The 18,318-nt window shown below is 53.8% G+C and overlaps 1 protein-coding gene across 22 annotated transcripts in view; it reads left to right on the top strand.

The window, feature by feature from the left end:
- The window catches only part of TNS1 (tensin 1), a 213,139-nt gene that overhangs the window by 102,225 nt on the left and 92,596 nt on the right, over nucleotides 1-18,318 (top strand). For 19 of the 22 annotated variants that reach the window (XM_063791659.1, XM_016950471.4, XM_054680164.2 and 16 more), the window contains 8 exons: nucleotides 2,019-2,060; nucleotides 2,885-2,935; nucleotides 8,752-8,801; nucleotides 11,298-11,469; nucleotides 14,213-14,263; nucleotides 15,716-15,838; nucleotides 16,247-16,311; nucleotides 18,215-18,298. In XM_063791659.1, the coding sequence (XP_063647729.1) occupies nucleotides 2,019-2,060; nucleotides 2,885-2,935; nucleotides 8,752-8,801; nucleotides 11,298-11,469; nucleotides 14,213-14,263; nucleotides 15,716-15,838; nucleotides 16,247-16,311; nucleotides 18,215-18,298 (638 nt within the window). Of the gene's footprint in view, nucleotides 1-2,018; nucleotides 2,061-2,884; nucleotides 2,936-3,760; nucleotides 3,968-7,439; nucleotides 7,554-8,751; nucleotides 8,802-11,297; nucleotides 11,470-14,212; nucleotides 14,264-15,715; nucleotides 15,839-16,246; nucleotides 16,312-18,214; nucleotides 18,299-18,318 lie in introns of those variants that run through there. The other 3 variants (XM_054680163.2, XM_054680166.2, XM_054680167.2) reach the window with 3 other exon arrangements.

Genomic DNA, 18,318 nt, shown 5'->3' with positions numbered 1-18,318 from the left:
TCTGCCCTCTGTTCCCTTCCTTCCCACAGGAGACCAGAGCGGCTCTGAGACGAGGCAGCTGGGCTCTTCTGCCCAACCTCAGGTCTCCACGTGGGAATGACAGAGCCCCTGGAAAAGAAGGGAAAGGCTGGAGGGTAGAGAAGGCCTGGGGTGGGCGACACTGCTTTAGCGGGGGGGGGGGGTGTGGGGGGTGGTCCCTGGTAGAGGGGTGGGTGGGGCTGGGTTGTTGGCGGCTGAGGGGAGCACCTGGTCCTTATAAGCAGGCAGCTCCACGAGCTCTGACTTACCCTGAGTGGGTTAGGGGATTAGTGGGTTAGGATTAGGGCTGAGCTGAGAGAGGGCAGAATGTGCCATCTTTATTCCTCCTCCAGAGCCATCCTCGGACTCCAAGTGGAGAGAAGGTGGTGTACCTAGCAGCAGGGAGGATAGTGGAGGAGATGTGTGGGAGGGGTTGGCCCCTGTCCCCCCAACCCCTGTGCCTGGACCCCATTGTCCCTCTACCGTCCCCAGCTGCCTTGGCCCTGAACTGCTCAGGAAGTTTCATCCCCTGGAGAGTAGTTTTGGCCTCAGCCGCCTGTCTTCCAGGCAGTAGGGGTAGATGAGTCTGGGCCATTTCCAGAGAGAGCACTGTTACCTCCGCTCAGCCCAGTCTCTTCCTCCGTGCCTATCTGTGCCCACTCCTCCTCCCTGACGCCGGAACCTTTTAGAGGGTCATTCTGTCCATTCCCCTGCCTTTGGACATGAGCAGCTCATCCCTCAGCTCTCAGGGATGGGGTTGGAGCAGGCGCCTCTTGTGCCGAGACACATGGTCTTAAACCTGGGTCACACTTGTCCTTGTCAAGGCTTGCTTCAGAACCATTCCAGTTGTGCTCAGGCCTTTCTGCCCAATTTGAGGGCCCCATAACCACTTCACTGAGTTGGAAATGGAGCCCTAGATTCTGATCAGGAGGTGAACCTGGCATAAGAAGTTTCTCTTCTTGCTATGGGGAGAAATCAAACCATCTTTAGTAGGAAGCCCTTCTGCTGCCCTGAGTGAAGAAAGGAGGGTGCCAGAGTGAGAGATGGGATCAGCCAACAGGAGTTTATTGATGGCCCACTATGCATACATCCACCCTGGTAGGAGGGAGTTTCCAAATGAATTGGTCCAAATTTTGCTTAGAATCTATTTTGGATGAAGGTGGAATAAGAATCACAAATAAAACAATAGTTGGGGAAACAAGTCATCTATTCCCATGATGAGATTATTCATACACTAAGGACCAGACAGGGAGGTGATTGGAGTTCAGAGGTGGGAAAGAGATCCCACTTGCTGGGGTGGCCAGGGAGGGCTAACTGGAGGAAGAGAGCCCTCCTTGTAGGAAAAGAAGGGAAGGCATTCCATAAGTAAAGACCTGGATGTGGGAACAGGCAAGAAGAGTTTAGGGGCTGGGGCTGATGAAGCAGAGCCTTTGTGCTTGGAAATGGAGGTGTGTGAGGCCCAGTGGTGGGTGGCCTGAAAGCCCACTGAAGTAATGAGACTGGCTGGCTGCACTATTTCAGGCTGCTGGGATTTCACTTAGAGCCCCAAGATGGGGTTCAAATCCTGCCGTCTCTATTAGAGTTGATGATGTTGGCTCAGTCATTTAACTTTCTTATCTGTAGAGTGGGGATAAAAGGTATTAATGGTACTCACCTCCCTGGATTCTTGGGAATAAATGAGATGCTGTAGGTCATTGACCTCTCCAATTTGTGGGGTCAGCAACTGTATGAACCAGAGGCTTGGCGCCGGGCACTGAGCGTGGGTCTTTGGTGAAGGTTTGTGGAACCAGATGGTTCTAGCACTATCAGGATGGTTTTCCACATGTCAAACTCTCCCTCCTGTGCTTGGGGCCAGCCAGATTATGCCTGAGCCTTGGGTTGGCCTCATCATCCCTGTCTCAGGGGGCATTCTGCCCATCAGGGCCACTAGCCATGGGGAGAGAGCCCATCCCTGGGATGTCTGCCCTAAGGGCTCATGCTGTTTCTCCTTCTGTCCACAGCCCATCACCACTGAGAATGCACCAAAGAATGTAGTGGACAAGGTGAGTGATGGCAGGTGGTGGTGGGGGAGCTGGAACAGCCTGGGCAGGTGTGAGAAGGCTGGAAGTGGAGAGTGGAATTGGGGGAGAGTGGACAGATGTGGTTGGGGAAATGCTTCCGGAGTAGATTTGGGGAACTTGCAGGGAAGTAGTGGGGCGGCTGCTGACTCTGGGAGAAGGGCATCTGACCATCCCTGTGTGTTTGGAAATGGGCTGCTAGGCAACTGGGCAGGCAGAGAGGGAGGGGCAGGGTGGGAGCTGAGAGGGAGCAGCCGGTGGTTAAATGTGGGCTTCCTTATGAAATATGCAGAATGCAAGAAAGTCAGGCAGATCTTTCCAAACAGGTCTTTCTGAGCTAGCTGAGAGATGGACAGTTTCCTCAAGGCTATGCGGAAGATGAAGGGAGGAAAGTAGGTGGGTTCTGCCATGGGGAAACTGAGGTTAGCTACCGAGAGAGATCTCCTGGCGATGGCCAGCAGGAAATCATGGGCTTGGAGATGAAGGACTTCGGTTCAAATCTTGACTCTGCCAAGGTTCTAATTATGTGACTGTGGGCAAGGCATGAGCCTGTCTGTGCCTCAGTTTTCTTCTCTGCAAAATGAGAATAATAGTATCTCCCACAGGAGTGGCTGTGAGTTGTAAAGGAGAGGATTTGGTTAGCTCTGAGGGGGCCTTGATATGGGCAAAGAAATGTGAAACAAAGACCAAAGTTCTTTCCCAGGCCCCTCTGCCAACCTCCTCATCTGCCACTCCTGACAAACCCAGCAAGGTGCATTTTGATTATTTTTCTTGCCTCCCCTCTCTGACTGCCTTTTCTCCGTCTGCAGGGAGAAGGAGCCTCCCGGGGTGGAAACACACGGAAAAGCCTCGAAGACAACGTGAGTGTGGATGGGGAGAAGAAGGATGGGGCTGGGCCCTGGTGGCCGGGGGAATGGGGTGGGAGGTGGATAATGCCTTGTTTCGTGGGCTTCCTTTACCTCTCTCTAGAAGGAGAGGTTGGCATTGTGGGCAGGCCCATTTCCTTACAGGCTGGGCCTCAGCCTTTGGTGCTGCCTCCATCTAAGCGAGATCCAGAGCTCATTCATCCGCGACTGCGCCAGGCCTCGGTGCTCAGGGCAGGTGGGAGGAGAGAGGGTGTGTGATGAGCGGCCATGGGGAGCAAGGGGAAATGCGTAAAACCACAGCAAGGGAAACTGAGGGCTGAGGCAGAGAAGGAGCCTTCACTCTTTGGGGAGGTCTTAGTCCTTGGGGAAGTGGTAGTGCTTCCCTGGAGACAAGAGTCTTAGAAAATAGCAAGCTCCACTGTGTGGCTTAGATGCTGTTGGTTCAGGAGGAGGCTGGGAGATGGGTCCACGGGTCCCCATGGGCTCCTCCTGCCTCCCATTCTGGGGAGAGGGGAAGGGGCGGATGCCTGAAATGGAAGGATCCCACAGAAGGGCTCGGGGTCTCTTCCAGGACGTGCTTTGAGCCCCGTTTGGGGTTGGTCTTGTCTCCACACCCCAGGGGCAGACTCCCAGCACAGTGGGGCTTTCTCCTTTCTTCCCTGCCCCTCTCTGACAGTACCCACTGTGCTGGCCCCTCCGTCTTCACCCGCCCTGGGCTGCAGAGGAACAGGGAGTGGTTTTGGTGGTTGGCACAGGGGTAGATGTTGATGGCACGAGGCCCTATCATCTGACAGCTGCCTGACCCAGGGTAGGGAGGGCCCTGGAGGGAGTGCTGCGGGAGCAGGAGGGGCAGTTCCTATAGGCAGCCTGACTCCTGTGGTGAGCCCACTGCCACCACCACATTGCCCTGGGGCAGCCCTGCATGTCCAGCCCTACAAAGAGGCAGCATCCCATGGACCGCATGGGGCCTCTCCAGGTGGAGCAGGGAGCATGCCTCTTAAATTAGTGGGGAAGGTTCTGTTCAAGGTATGCGTGAGTTCCTCTGGGCGTGGGGTACTGATACTGGGGAGGGGCCCTTGTCCTGCTTTGTGATGTTTCTGGGACTGGGGTGCAGGGGGAACCTAATTTTTTGTGTGTACCTACTACCAAGGATGTACAAGTTTAATGTACTCAAAATATATCATACGTGCTCAATAAATGTAAGCCGTTCTTATTACTGTTATTTTGACTAAGGGCTGGGAGCTATGTTGGGTGTTTTGCGATCCTCCTGACACCCCTGTATGGCAGAGGCTATGAATCCACTTTATAGATGAGGAAGCAGAGGCTTGGCGTTGCTGAATGATTTGGTGAATGCCACTCCATCCCTTCCTGGGACTGCTGCTGGGGTCTGGTGTTATCCTGAACTGCTAACCTTTGGCAAGGGGACAGGGTGATGGTGTGTGAACCAAGCCTTCTAGGCAATGGTCTGGGCACACTCAGGAGCCACATCCTAGAGCTGCTGTCCCCACATCCCCAGTCTGGGCCAGATGGATCCCGTCAACTAGAGCTACAGCAAGAGACAGTGAAGTTAGACGTCACGAAGAACTTTTGATTGCAAGAGTGTGCACGACCTTGGTCCTAGGGAAGAAAGAGGTGGCCGTTTAGTTGTGACTGAGGCTCTTTGGCTTTTTTTAGAAGAAAGTATTGGTGATCTGGGATGGATGTGTCTGTGCCTGTGTGTCGGGGTGGGTAAGTGTGCTGTCTTGTCTGGCTATGGGAGGAGAGACAAAATGAGCTTTGGAAAGGTAAGCAAGTGAGCAGCTACCAGAACGGCCTGTGTACTGTAAAAGAGGAGAGAAAACCTAATTTGTAAGGCTCCTGTCACCTGTCTCAGGTTGGGTTGGCTCCAGGGTCATTGAGCCAGTCCCCTGCCCAGCCACGGGACTCTCCAGCAGTCCACCCCGGGGGAGGAGGACCTGGGCCTGCTGCTGTGATAATGTGGCTGTTTGTCAAGCTGCCTTGCTGTCTCTGGCCCACGGCCCAGGACTCACAGGCAGGAATGGCTGTTTTCCTCCTGCCGAGTTGGTGTGTAGTGGAGTTTGTGGACAGTGTGCTGTGTCGTACTTTGTTTTGGAAAAATCCAGGCTAGTGGGCAGGAAGGAGAGGGGAAGGGGTGTGGCTGAAGGGGGTGCTATGTGGGGGTTGGCCACAGCCCCCAGAGGAGATGTAGGAATGGGGCCGGGCCCCTGACGTAGGTTGGTCACCAATCTCTGGCTGCCTGACAAGGCCCCTGGTGTTCGCTTACAGACCCTCCTCCCAACTGTGCCCCTCTGGGGATCTGGGCTCAGGAAATGGCTTTTCTTTTGGTCCTGAGCTGTTGTGTTTGGTCTGTGGACCTCAAAGGAAAGCAGGGCTCTTCCCACAGAGGCATTGCTTCAAACCAACCCCACCCAAGGCTGGGGGTTCGTGCTCCTTGCCTCATGACGGGGAAGAAGGCAGCAGATAACAGAACCTGGGGTCATAGACCTTGAGCCACCCAGTAGTGTCTGAGTGGTGATCCACTCTTGCCTGCAATGAGGACCAAGGCAAAAAGAGTTGGCTGAATCTGCAGCAGGAAGGATGAGGGTTAGATACCAGGAGGAACTTCCTGACAGTGAGAAAAGTAAGACACTCTGTCTGGGAGGCTGTCGAATTTCCTTTCATGGTGCCCTTTCAGCAAAGGAAGGACTATGTTTTGGAGGTAAGGATGGGGAGAGTTCTGTTTGGTGTTTAGAGAGTTGGATGAAAAGTTCTATAATCAACCTGTGTCTTGAGAGGAGCCAGGAAGAAGTTCAAAGCCATTTGGGTAAGGTGCTTTGTGATCCCCGGAGAGGAAAAGAATAGGATTACAGGCAGGCAGAGAGCTTATTTTTCTTTTTATAAAGTTTGTAAAGTCCTGTAGTCGTTTTCCCTAGGGGCTCCACGCGGAGTAGGCAGAAGATTATGTGAGCACTGTGCAGTGCCCATTTTACAGATGGATAAATGAGACGGAACCTCTACTCCTCACACTGGGTATGGTGATGAATATCATGGTCTGTAAAATATAAGCTCTCTGAGGTCAGGGACTTCACTTCCTTTGTCCCCTGGTGTCTAGAACATGGCTGGGCACACAGCTGGTGGCACTCGGTGGATGTTTGCTGAATGAGAGAATGAGCATGAAGATTGGAGGCCCAGGGATGACCGGATGCCTTGTGTTACTCCCACTGTGCTTGTAAAAAGCCTACGTGATGAGGCATGCTTCCAAAGGCACCATCTCTAGCCTGGTGTGAGGTCACCTGTGTTTCTGGAGCAGTAGGGTGTGTTTGCTGACATGCTGTGCCCCCGCCCCAGCCCATTTGTTGTTCTCTGAGTTCTGTCTGTCTGTGTGTACTGACACTCAGACGTGTCACCGTGCATGTCTGCTGTCCGCCAGCAAGGGTCACGTGCCCCCAAACTTTGCAGAAAACAGGAAGCCCCGTCAGTGAGAGGGCAGCCCAGTGATTCATCAGGGGATGACAGTCCCAGCTGTTCGTCCCCCATCCTCTGCAGTGGGGTCACTGTCCAGGGTGGCTTCCTCCCCATGCCTCCCCTCCCCTCCCCGCCCGGTGGAGCAGAGCGGGCTTGGACTTTGCCTTATCACCTCTGGAGGCGGTCTGGCCAGACTCTGTTTGGGCCAAGTTTTTATTTATCTTCACTGGCTTTTTTTGGGGTGGGGAGGCTGAGGAATGTGGAGTGTTGTAATGTTTGGAAGAGGGCGGTGAGGAAAGGGGAGCCAGGTCTCCTGCCCTGCTTGTCCTGCTTACCCCTGCACCTTTGCAGGCTCCCAGCCCCCCTTGGTTCCCCAGTTCCCCCTGCCAAGCCCATATCAATATGGCCCATTGTCTTTCTCCAGCTCCCTGGGTCTGGTCCCATGCTCCTGGCCACACCTCACGTCTTGGCTACCGTTGTGGCTTCCAGTTGTTCAAAGCAGCTGTGGTGGCTTCCTCCAAAAGTGGCTACGGATCAGCAACAGATGAAACTCGAGGGGCTATTTATAGCAGGGTGGCCCTGGGGCCTGGAGCAGGGCCTAGGGCCTGGGGAGATTTAGGGACTCCTCATTAGGGACCAGTGAAATGGAGATGGATGAACTGTTGGGTTTCTGTGTTCCTCTGAGGGGGCAGTTTTGGAACAGCCTGGTTTGGGTCTTGAAAACCAAATACAGTCACTCGTTGACTCCCAGCTCCACCCCTGTCTAATCCCCCCACCCCCAAGCTTGACTCATGCAAACTGGAGTCCTCAGGGCCAGAAGAGCTGTGAGACTTAGAAACTTCCCCCCAGTAGCCCCACTTGGCTCTTCCCTCCTTCACTGCTGAGGAGCTGCTCACTGGTCCGAGGCAGCTGGGACTCTGGGCAGAGCCTTCTTCTGGACAGCTGGATGGAGGGTCCCCCTCTTAGCAGAGCTGCTCTAACTTGGGGCTCAGCTGGGAGCTGGACCTCGGAACCCACCTATCCTGCCTCGTAGGCACTGCGGAGCCAGGAGAGGGGTGCAGGGGCTCCTCTTCTTGGAGACCCCGTGGTCAAGCCCCAGGTTGGAGTGTGAATCCTGCCTGGCCGTCAACTTCCCAGGGACTTGAGGGTAAGTTATTCTGTGCCTCAGTTTCTTCCTTTCTTGGCAGATTGTGGTCCTGTCTCTTTAAAGAAGAGGCTGCAACTTGGTGGTAGGAAAAGACCATTTTCTGAGAGGCACATGGGTGTTTGGAAGGTGTCAATGGGCTCAGGAGGTCTGAGAATCTAGAAACTGGCCTTCCCAATTCTGCATCCTGTGAGGTGACTGGAAGGATGGGTAGAGGCGATGCAGGGTGTTGATTTTCTATAGAGGTGAATGTTTGGTTGTAAGTACCCTTTTCATTTTTCTTGATACAAAAGTAACAACAAAAACAACAGCTGTCATCTGGTGAATACCAGGCATGATGCAAAGTGCCTTATATGCATAACTCCTTTGGATCCTCACTGCCAGCCTGAAGGTTGTCCCATTTTACATGTGACATTACAAGAGGCTCAGAGGGGTTAAGTAACTGGCAGGGCTGCCCAGCAGGATCCTGGAATCCAAACTCTGTGGTCTGTGGGCCTCTGACCCTGTGCTTTCACACCCGCCATGCCATCCTGCTGCCCTGGGATGGATTGGGCCCATTTGCTTAAGTTTGTACCACTCGACAGCTGTGAAAAGGGGAGTGGGTGAGATGGCTACTGTCTGCCACAGACAGTGGGGAGTGGGCCCTCAGGAGCATGGCTCACTGTCTTAGGCCTCGTCTTGGTTCCTGCATGCTCCACCTGCCTGTTCTGGTCTCTAAACTCAATTGAATGACTTGATGTTACAGCTTTCAAGCAGAGAAGTGTGGGGTGATGGTGGCAAGACAGAGGGGCGCCATTACTCTCATCGCTCCTTTTGTGGTAGCAGTCGTATTCTCCTCCTGGGGTTTCTCTTGTGTTGGCAAGTGAATCAAAGTGAAATGTGTTTCCATTGATTCAGTAACTGTTGAGTGTGCCCTCAGTGTGGATGGCACCAGCCCAGTGGGGTGCACTCCTCAGCATTTGGGATTTCTTCCTTTTGTCCCTCTGGGGCTTGCACACAGGCAGGCACACTCACGTGGAATCAGTGTTGATGGCTTTGGCTTCGGGCAGGCTGTGTTTTTGCAGGGGTTAGGGTGGCAGGGCCAGAATGTTGGCAAGGAAAGAAGAGGATCGTGTTTGCCCCCGTGGACAGCTCTCTGGTGTGCTCCTCCTGCCATCCTGCCCACCCCTGCATAATGCTGCTTCTCTTCTCTCCTTCCCAGGGCTCCACCAGGGTCACCCCGAGTGTCCAGCCCCACCTCCAGCCCATCAGGTATGCCTGGCCCGTGGGGGCAGGGGGCGGGAGTGCAAGCAGGGGGGTCACTGTGGGTGTTCCTGTTAAGTCTTGCCTCTGGGTCCCCCAGACTGCAGCCATAAAGCCACGGGTGGGGAGTGTGGGCAAACGTGAAAGGCACAGGAGAGGATGCGTGCACATGCCGTTGGCAACAGTTGTGTTTTGAGCTCTTAGCCAGCCCTTGAGCTGAGTCTTTATTTACCTGCATGAGCTCATCTAGTCCTTGCAACAACCCCGCAAGGTACGTATTTTATTCCCTTTGGTAGAGCAGCATTTCAGAGAGATGAGGTGACTTGTAAAGGTCACACAGCCACCAAGAGGCAGCACTTGGATTTGCGTTTAGGGCTGATGGGCATTGAGGCCTGTGCTGGATCTCTTCCTCTCTGCAGACAGGATTCTGACTGGGCAGAGTCATTTATGAAAGGGAAGTTCCCTATCTGGCTGGGCTGGCAGGGGCCGGGGGAAGGGGATGCACAAGGGACTTTGTGTCTTGGCGATCCAGAGAGTTTGTTTTGCCCTCTCTGCCTCACCTTTACCCACTGAGGCTCCTGAGATGATTGGGGATGCCAGCCCTGCAGTAGAGTTGAAGCCCCTGGAAGTTTCTGGCCCAGCTGCCAGCTGTCCACAGACTGGAGGTGGCTCCTTAGAGGATCCCCTCCTTCCCTTAGACCTGGGCAGGTGGATGCAGAGTGTGATGCTGAGGCTGTCCGGCTGGTGGCACTGTTCTGCCTTTGCGTCCTTCCTGGGATCCAGCCTGTAGACAGGGGCGGGTCAGTGCCCCAGATGGGCCACCTCTGACTCATGGCCCTCACCAGCACGGCCCCTCTTGCTCCCCCCCTTCCTGTGCTGAGGGAGAGGCTGAAATCACAGGAGCTTGGCTTGCGAGTTTTTCTGACATTCTAGTTTCTTCCTTGGAGCCAGAACAGAGAGGGGTTTTGGAGGGTGGGGAGGAGGGGATGCTGCAAGTTAGCTGAGGCTCCCTGCCCTCACACCCACTTGCTTGCAGGTATGTGTGCGTGTGGCTTCTTGTCCCAGACTGGTCACCACCTACAAGAACTGTCCTTGGGTAGGCAGTTGGCTTGAGATAGAAACTTCTCCCCCACAGCTGCAATGAGAAGCTTTCCATAGGGACAAGAAGTAGCCGGGACTCAGAGTCAAACTCAAACCGGGCTCCTTACCTCTGGGTGCTGGTCCCCAGTCCCACTCAGGCCCCTGTCATCCCAACAGAGAGGTCCTGCCATGCCTCATCCTTGGCTGCCCCATCTCCACACCCCACCTGGACTGGGATTGAACCCTGGTGGAGGTCTGGATTCCTCATGGCTTCTCAGCATCTGGGGGCTTGTTCTGTCTAGTGCCAGAGAGCCCTCATCACTTTTAAATACCCCAGCGGTATTCCTTTCGCTGCCCTCCACTCTCCACTTTATCCCGCTGTGGTGAAAGGTTAGCAGAATGAAATGTCAGTGCTGCCTGCATTTGATAGAGGGGGAAGCGAGACACTAGGAGGTCGATGATTGGGGAAAAAGCTGGAGGGATGGGGGAGGTGCTTCTAGAAGCAAGAGGTGGGCTTCCCAAGTGGGCATCCTGGACCCTTCCTCTGGAAGAAAAGTTGGGAGAGATGTAAAGATGCGAGCCCCTCCCTTCCTCACCCAGTGCCTAGTGGAGAGGATGGCCAGCCCAGGGGCCTCCCCACCTCTCCGGAAAACGCATGGTGCTGGTGGCTGCCCGCCACTGCAGCAACAAGGGCTCCGTGCCCTCTTGTTTTCTGGGCCCTTAGAAATCAGGGAGGCTGCTGCCAAGAAGCAGCTCTGGCAGGCAGTGGGAGCTGCCAGAGGTGGGGAGAAGGCCAAGGAACAAAGGGCAGGAGTTGGCCTGCCTCCGGGAGGGCTGGAATGTGTGCTGTGGTCTGGCTTACCTGGAACCCAGGTGAACGTGTCACCTGAGATGCCCCCTCCCCTGAGAGGTTTCCCGCCCACTCCACAGCTCGAGAGCTAGGGGCGGGCAGTGGGAAGGCTCCGTTCCAGGGCTGGAGAGCGCCCAGCGCAGGCTCTCCTTCCTCTTCCAGAGCAGTCTGGGGCCTTTCGGGAGACTTCTGCCTGGCCAGGCAGCCAGTGTTGGGAGCCAGAGCTCCTGGGTTCCTGGGCCAGTCTGGCCCTGGCTCTGAGCTCTGGAGTCACAGGTTGAAGGCAGTGGCCAAAGGACTGATGGGAACCAAGAATTGGTGTCATCACAGTTTGGTTCTGAAATGGCCTGAGGTCCTTGCCAGCCCTACCCAGCTTGTTCTCGCCGGCACTCCCAAGCCGGCCGCGTTGGCCTGGCCAGAGGAAGCCTGTGGCCTTGGCCTTGGGTTGAAGAGCAGCCAAGCACCCTGGGCTGCATATGGGGGTCACACAGCGTGTGTATGGGGTGCAGCTATCTGGGGCCTTCCCTGTGGGCTGGATTCTGATATGGACCCTCCGCTGCCTGCTGTCTCCCTAGAAACATGAGTGTGAGCCGGACCATGGAGGACAGCTGTGAGCTGGACCTGGTGTACGTCACAGAGAGGATCATCGCTGTCTCCTTCCCCAGCACAGCCAATGAGGAGAACTTCCGGAGCAACCTCCGTGAGGTGGCGCAGATGCTCAAGTCCAAACATGGAGGCAACTACCTGGTGAGGATGGAGCCTCGTGCCCATCGTCCTGTGCCCTCTATGCTTCCATCTGCTCACCACCTCTACATGACTGGTATCCCTGCCACCAGCCCCTGTGCCAGCACGCCCTCTTCTCTTTGTTTATCTGCCTTTCCCCTCAGGCAGCTCTCGTGCCTGAGTCTTCAATCACTCTCCAGCCCAGCTCTCCTCTAAGGAGTGTGCTGCAGCTGGAATGTAGCATCTGGAACTCTGTGTGTGCATGTGTGTGCTGGCCAGGAGAAGAGAGTACCAATAAGAGTTCAGGTTATTGAGCGCTTGCTACTAGCCAGGCCCTGTTCCAACTGCTTTCCACGCACTTAACCTTTGCAGCAGCCCTAGCAAGCAGGCACTTGCCAGAGCACAGAGAGGTGGGGTTATTTGCCTAAGGTTGCAGGGTCAGGAAGTGGCAGAGCTGGCACAGGGTCGGTGCCTCTGAGAAATCTGAGGGCAGAGTCTTGGCAACATGTGTCTTAAGGGACCCTGGGTTGCTGGCACCTGGCTTGGCCTGGCCCAGAGGAGTCACCTTGGCACACGGGAGAGAGGTGCTGGCGGTGGTCTCCACTAACGCAGAAAGGCTGATCCATCCTTGGCCCCAGAGGAGGGCTCAGGTCCATTTTAGAGGGAGGTGCCTGTGGACTGGACCCACAGATCTGATCTGTACAACCTCAGGTGGCTGTCCCCAGGGTGTTTGAGGTGGGATGTAGGAGGCTGCATTAGTTTCCCAGGGCCACTGTAGCAAATGAGGTGGCCCTTTCTATCCATGGGTTTCACCTCTTTGGACTCAATCCATCATGAGTTGAAAATATTCAGAAAAAACCCAACAGTAGATAACAATAAAAAACAATACAAATAAAAACAATACAGCAGAACAACTATTTGCAGAGCGTTTATATTGTATTAGGTATTACAAGTAACCTAGAGATGATTTAAAGTCTACGGAAGTATATGCATAAGTTATATGCAAATAGTACATTTTTTATATGCAAGTTATATGTAAATAGTACATATTTTATGTAAGAGACCTGAGCATCTTACAGTGGATTTTGGTATCCACTATCCATGGCGGGGTGGAGGGGTCCTAGATCCAAATCCTTCGTAGACACCAAGTGATGACTCTACCTCAAATCTGGTGGCTCAAAATAACAGAAATTTATTCTCTCACAGTTCTGAAGGCTGGAAATCTGAAATCAAGGTGTTGACGGGGCCGTGCTCCCTCTGAATCCTATGGCAGAGAATCCCTTCTTGCCTTTTCCTAGCTTGCGGTGGGATTCCTTGGTTTGTAGCGCATCACTCCAATCTGCCTCCATCTCCACGTGGCCTTCTTCAGTGTCTCTCTGTGTGTCTTCTCTTCCTACAAGGACATCAATTATTGGACTTAGGGTCCACCCTAGATCCAGGTTGATCTCATATTGAGATCCTTAACTACTTACACTGGCAAAGGCACTATTTCCAAATAAGGTTGTATTCTGAAGTTCTGGGTGGACATGACATTTTGAGGATACTATTCAACCACTATAGAGACCCACCTGTTAGCTGCATTGGGGCATTGTTAAGAGCTTGGCTTTAAACCTCAGAAAGTCCTGGGTTCAAATTCTGGCTCTGCCTTTACTAACTACATGATCTTAGCTGTTTAGCCTCACTAAGGCCTAGCTTCTGCGTCCGTAAAGTGGGTCTAAGGTCTACCTCTTATTGTTGTTGAGAGAATTAAGCCAGCTGTTAGATGTAAAGTCCTTAAGACAGGCTGGCAGGTGGCAGACATTCATTGAGTGATGGCTATTGTACCATAATATAGTGTATTCCTTTATAGAGTGCAAGAGTGGATGCAAATCCACCTATTTCTGATTTTAGGAGTCCAGGGTTCTATGGGACTTGGTGCCCTGCCACCCCTCTCTCTATCCTGCCTATTCCAGACTGGGTTGTCCCCTTTTCTCCCCAGGAGATGACACAGTGCCTTTGAGTTTCCTAGGCAGTGGGGTGGAGGTGGGAAGTTCTGCATGTCCCCCTCGGAGGTAGAGGCAGGAATTCCAGAGACTGGAGAATTCCTTAGGATCCCAGTGGTCAGGAATGGGACCCCAGTGGTCAGGCGTTGAAAGGCATGTGCTGGGAGAGGTATGTCAAGGGTCTGATTGGGCCCACCCAGGATGGTTTGCCCCTCTGATGGAGGAAGTCTGGTGACAGAGAGGTTGCAACCTCATGGGATGAGGTTCTAGGGTCAAGGTATGAAGTGGAAACCAGAGATTGCCAACTAGTTATCATCTCACACAGCTGGATTCCCGTTCGGTGTGGTGAGAGGCAAGCGGAACTGGAGACAAGTTCCATCCCCTTCTCGTCTTCCATTCGGGACATCTGCTCATGGAGCAGGGTGGCTGAGTGTCTACATCTCTCTCTCTCTCCCTTTTCATCCTGAGGACCTACAGTTGAGTTCCTCTTCGTGACGGTGTGTCTGCTGGGACTCACCTGCATGTTCACGTATGGATAGAATTCCTATCGGGGAGAGAGAGCGAGAGCAGGCACAGGAGGTCCAGGGAGCTCATGGCTGTTTCGTGGCCAGGCCCCTGGCCGTGAGAGGACATTGACGCTCTGCTGGATGCTGTCGTGGGCTCTTCAGAGGAAGTTGGCAATGATGCCACGGTCCTTTCTGGGACCAGCAGGCCATGGTTCTCTCTCTCCTCGCCGCCCTCCTCACCCTCACCTCCTCATGCTCTCTTCCTTTTTCTCCTTCTAGCTGTTCAACCTCTCTGAGCGGAGACCTGACATCACGAAGCTCCATGCCAAGGTGAGCCAGGGGCTGTTTTGGGGTAGGGGAGGAGAAGGAGAACAGATGGACTCCCTCTCTGGGGTTCCCACGTAATAATCTTGGGGAAAATGCTGTGACAGTTTGTCAGAGTGCCAACTTATATCTGGAAAATGGAAAATGATCTACTTATTGTTTCCACAATGCCAATTACAGAAAGCAAAGCTTGGGGCAGTGACTTTCCACCCAGGTCTGCCTGCTGGGGAGTACACAGAATCACTTGGGTGAGGCTGGAGTTGTGAGATGTTTAGTTTTTGGATTTAAAGCAGTTGGGAGCCGCTGCTTTCGACCTTCCAGCTGCCGGTTTTTTTGTTTGTTTGTTTGTTTGTTTTTTTGAGATGCAGTCCCCCTCTGTTGCCCAGGCTGGAGTGCAGTGGCGTGATCTCAGCTCACTACAACCTCCACTTCCTGGGTTCAAGTGATTCTCCTGCCTCAGCCTTCCGAGTAGCTGGGACTACAGGCACATGCTATCATGCCTGGCTAATTTTTGTATTTTTAGTAGAGATGGGGTTTCGCCGTGTTGGCCAGCCTGGTTTCAAACTCCTGACCTCAAGTGATCTGCCCACCTTGGCCTCCCAAAGTGCTGGGATTACAGGCATGGGCCAGCGCGCCTGGACCTGTTGCTGCTTTTTATTCTGTTTGCTCGGGGGCTGTGTGTGGGCTTTGCCATGGGCATCTGCTCCTAGCTCTGAGAGTTTGGTACATGCTGTTGTGTGATCCTGGGTGGGTGACGGACTTCTCTGGGCCTCAGTGTGCCCCTCTGAAAGTGGCCTGGCTGGATTAGGTGTGCTCTATGGGTCCTTGCAGAGTTCTCTTTTACTTTAAAGTTGGTGAGTCTAGAAAGATTTTGAGAGGCCCGAAGCCTGCTATTCAGGTCTGCCCTTTGTGTCCTTAAGGCTGCTCTTGGCTGGCCTGGAAAGTGGATGGTTTGTGTGACCAGGGCCTAGAAAAGAGTCATGAACATCAGACAGCCTTTTGCTTTTTCCTCTCGCAGCCTGAGCCAGGCCTCAGGGCTGTCCGTAGGAGAAGAGCTTGAGGACAGTGCTTGGGGCCCCTCAGCATGTTTGAGGTCAGTCCTATGGTAGGGACCTTGGGGTCATCAGCTCCAAGCCTTTCTTTTTGTTTGTTTGTTTTTTTAACACACATATGGGGAAATTGAGGCTGGAAGAGGACCTGAGGCCTAAGGCCCCACAGTGAGTCAGTGCCAGGGCCAAGACCCGGGACCAGGGTCCCCAGCACTGGGTCATGCATGGCCTTTGCCCTTCACTCCCCTGCCTCCTCGCTGGCCAGTGGGCAGGGAGGAACCAAGTCCTGGCAGGAACCAGCAGCTGCGGGCCACTGCCCAGGTACTGGCACATGGCGTAGGTGGCTCCCGCTGGCTTGTTTGGCTCTGCAGGGCTTCTGCCCTCTTCTCACTCATGGCTTGGGCCACAGGTACTGGAATTTGGCTGGCCCGACCTCCACACCCCAGCCCTGGAGAAGATCTGCAGCATCTGTAAGGCCATGGACACATGGCTCAATGCAGACCCTCACAATGTCGTTGTTCTACACAACAAGGTCAGAGCTGTGTGTGTGTGTGTGTGTGTGCACATGCGCACGTGTGTGTGCCTGAATGTGTCCTTGGATGATTGTGTGTACCTGCCTATGTCTTTGGATTTTGCGAGCTTATAAGTCTGTGTGTATTTTTCTTTCTAGAGGATAATAGATTCTGTCTTGGGCGGCACTTCTAAGAAGTGTAGGGGACATCAGCTTATGTCCACGGCAGTGGATGATCAGCTGTGTTTTTTCTGAGACTTAGTCCCCACCTGCCTCCCTCCCCTGAGGCCCCCTTCCTCCTTATGTTCTCCCTTAAATCCACACCCCTCTCTCCAGCCCTGACTCTTTTCCGCCAAGGCTTCTAGATAAGCTCTGGGGCAGCAAGGCTGGCCTTAGAAATAAATGATTTTGTGTTTGGGGCTCTTTCAGGGAAACCGAGGCAGGATAGGAGTTGTCATCGCGGCTTACATGCACTACAGCAACATTTCTGCCAGGTAAGAGGGGCCTGGAGCCTCCCATCCTCTGAACATCGACAGTGTGACCCCCCTCCTCTCATCCACCCACAGCCTCTCTGCTCCCTGGAGTGAGGGGATACGCACAGAGGGAATGAGAAGCGATGAGGACAGGGGAAGGGGCCCCTGGCTCTGAGGCAGGAGCCTGTGGACAGAGGGTGGGAGGGAGGAGAGTCCACTTCTCTATCAGGGGTTCTGGTGGGGCAGCCTTGGGAGGCAGGCCCTGTCCTGAGCACCCCATGTGACCAGCTCCTCGGAGCCACTTTTCCTTGCCAAACTGCCTTCTTTTTCCCTGGGCCAGCAGGAAGGGAGTCAGAAAGAAATGTCGGATGAGATCTGGGTCTGGCAAAACAGTCTAGAAGTTGTCTCATCTATTCCTCTGCCTCTGGACAACAGGGCCCTCTTCCTACCTAGGTGTTTGGAACAAGAATAAAGAACATCCAGTCACTGACTCCCTTTCCAATCCCACTCTGCAGGGAGGCAGAGGGATTCACCCATTCGTTTTGTTATTCACTCAACAAGGAATATGGCTGGGCGCAGTGGCTCACGCCTGTAATCCCAGCACTTTGGGAGGTCAAGGCAGGTGGATCACTTGAGGTCAGAAGTTCGAGACCAGCCTGGCCAACTGGTGAAACCCCGTCTCTACTAAAAATACAAAAATTAGCCAGGCATGGTGGGGCAGGTGCCTGTAATCCCAGCTACGCAGGAGGCTGAGGCAGGAGAATCCCTTGAATCTGGGAGGCGGGGAGGTTGCAGTAAGCCAAGATGGTGCCACTGCACTCCAGCCTGGGAGACAGGGAGACTGACTCTGTCTCAAAAAGAAAAAAACAATAAATATTGAACAGACAATGTGCCAGGCTCTGTTCTAGGTCCTGGGAATGCAGCAGAGGGCAAAGCCAGGCCACTGCCCTCATGGGCATTAAACACATAAACAAATACATTAGTAATAGGTGATAATTATCGTGAAAGAGTAAAGGGACTCAAGAAGGGCAGTGGCGAGGCAGGTCCATGGTTAGAGAAGGCCTCTTGATGAGGTGACACTGGAACAGAGACCTGAGTGACCAGGATGGAAAGGGCTGAGCCTTATCAAGCCTGTAGGATGAGCCCTGCACACTGAGAGGAGAGGAAGGATGGGAATGCGAGGGGCTGAGGTGTTTGAAGCTGAGCAAGTGAGGGAAGAGGAAGAGGAGGGGAAGCTGGGAGGTGGCAGAGCCGTGGGGCCTCGCGGCCTCACTGAGGACTTTGGGGTTTGCTCTAAGAGTGATGGGAAGTCACTGGAGCTTCGTGATCTTTTCATTTCAAAGTGACTTCTCTGAGTGCTCTGTGAGGATGGGTAGAATCTTCTGTGGAGGGCCTGCCAGGAGGCTGTAGTTTTAGGACTTCGAGCAACCCAAGTCAGTCTCACCTTTGCTTAATGATAAGCAAAGATGAGGCTGCACCTTTACTGCACTCCTGTACCCCTACTGTGTGCCATGAGTGCCAAGCTCTTTATGGATATTCCCTCACTTCATCTCCATAGTCACCTTTGAGGAAGGGGCAATTATCACCCTCATTTGATGGGTGAGGAGAATGAAGTTCAGAGAGATTCAGGAACTTGTACCAGGACACGGGGCTCATAAGTGGTAGACCTGAGCTGGGCTCCCAGGCTGCTGAGCTTTAAAGCCTGGGCTGAGTATGGCCCTGCACAGTTGGAGAGATGCTGAAACACTCTTTTCCTGAAAGATTCTTGGCACAGGATGGCAGGGGGAAGAGGCTTGTCTTCCCTCCAGGACAAAGGTGCTCTTTGGCCAGAGTGCTCTGAAGGTCTGAGGGAGCAGGGGTGGGGAAAACAAGCGGCTCTTGGATGCAGGAGTTGCCTCTTTTGACCACCTGTCTCTCCCTGCAGTGCGGACCAGGCTCTGGACCGGTTTGCAATGAAGCGGTTCTATGAGGATAAGATTGTGCCCATTGGCCAGCCATCCCAAAGAAGGTGGGTCTCTGGGGCTCACA

The sequence above is a fragment of the Pan troglodytes genome, chromosome 13, assembly GCF_028858775.2.
Source record: "Pan troglodytes isolate AG18354 chromosome 13, NHGRI_mPanTro3-v2.0_pri, whole genome shotgun sequence".
Lineage (NCBI taxonomy): Eukaryota > Metazoa > Chordata > Mammalia > Primates > Hominidae > Pan > Pan troglodytes.
Note: the sequence above shows the minus strand (reverse complement) of the source record. Positions and strands in the feature narration are given on the sequence as shown.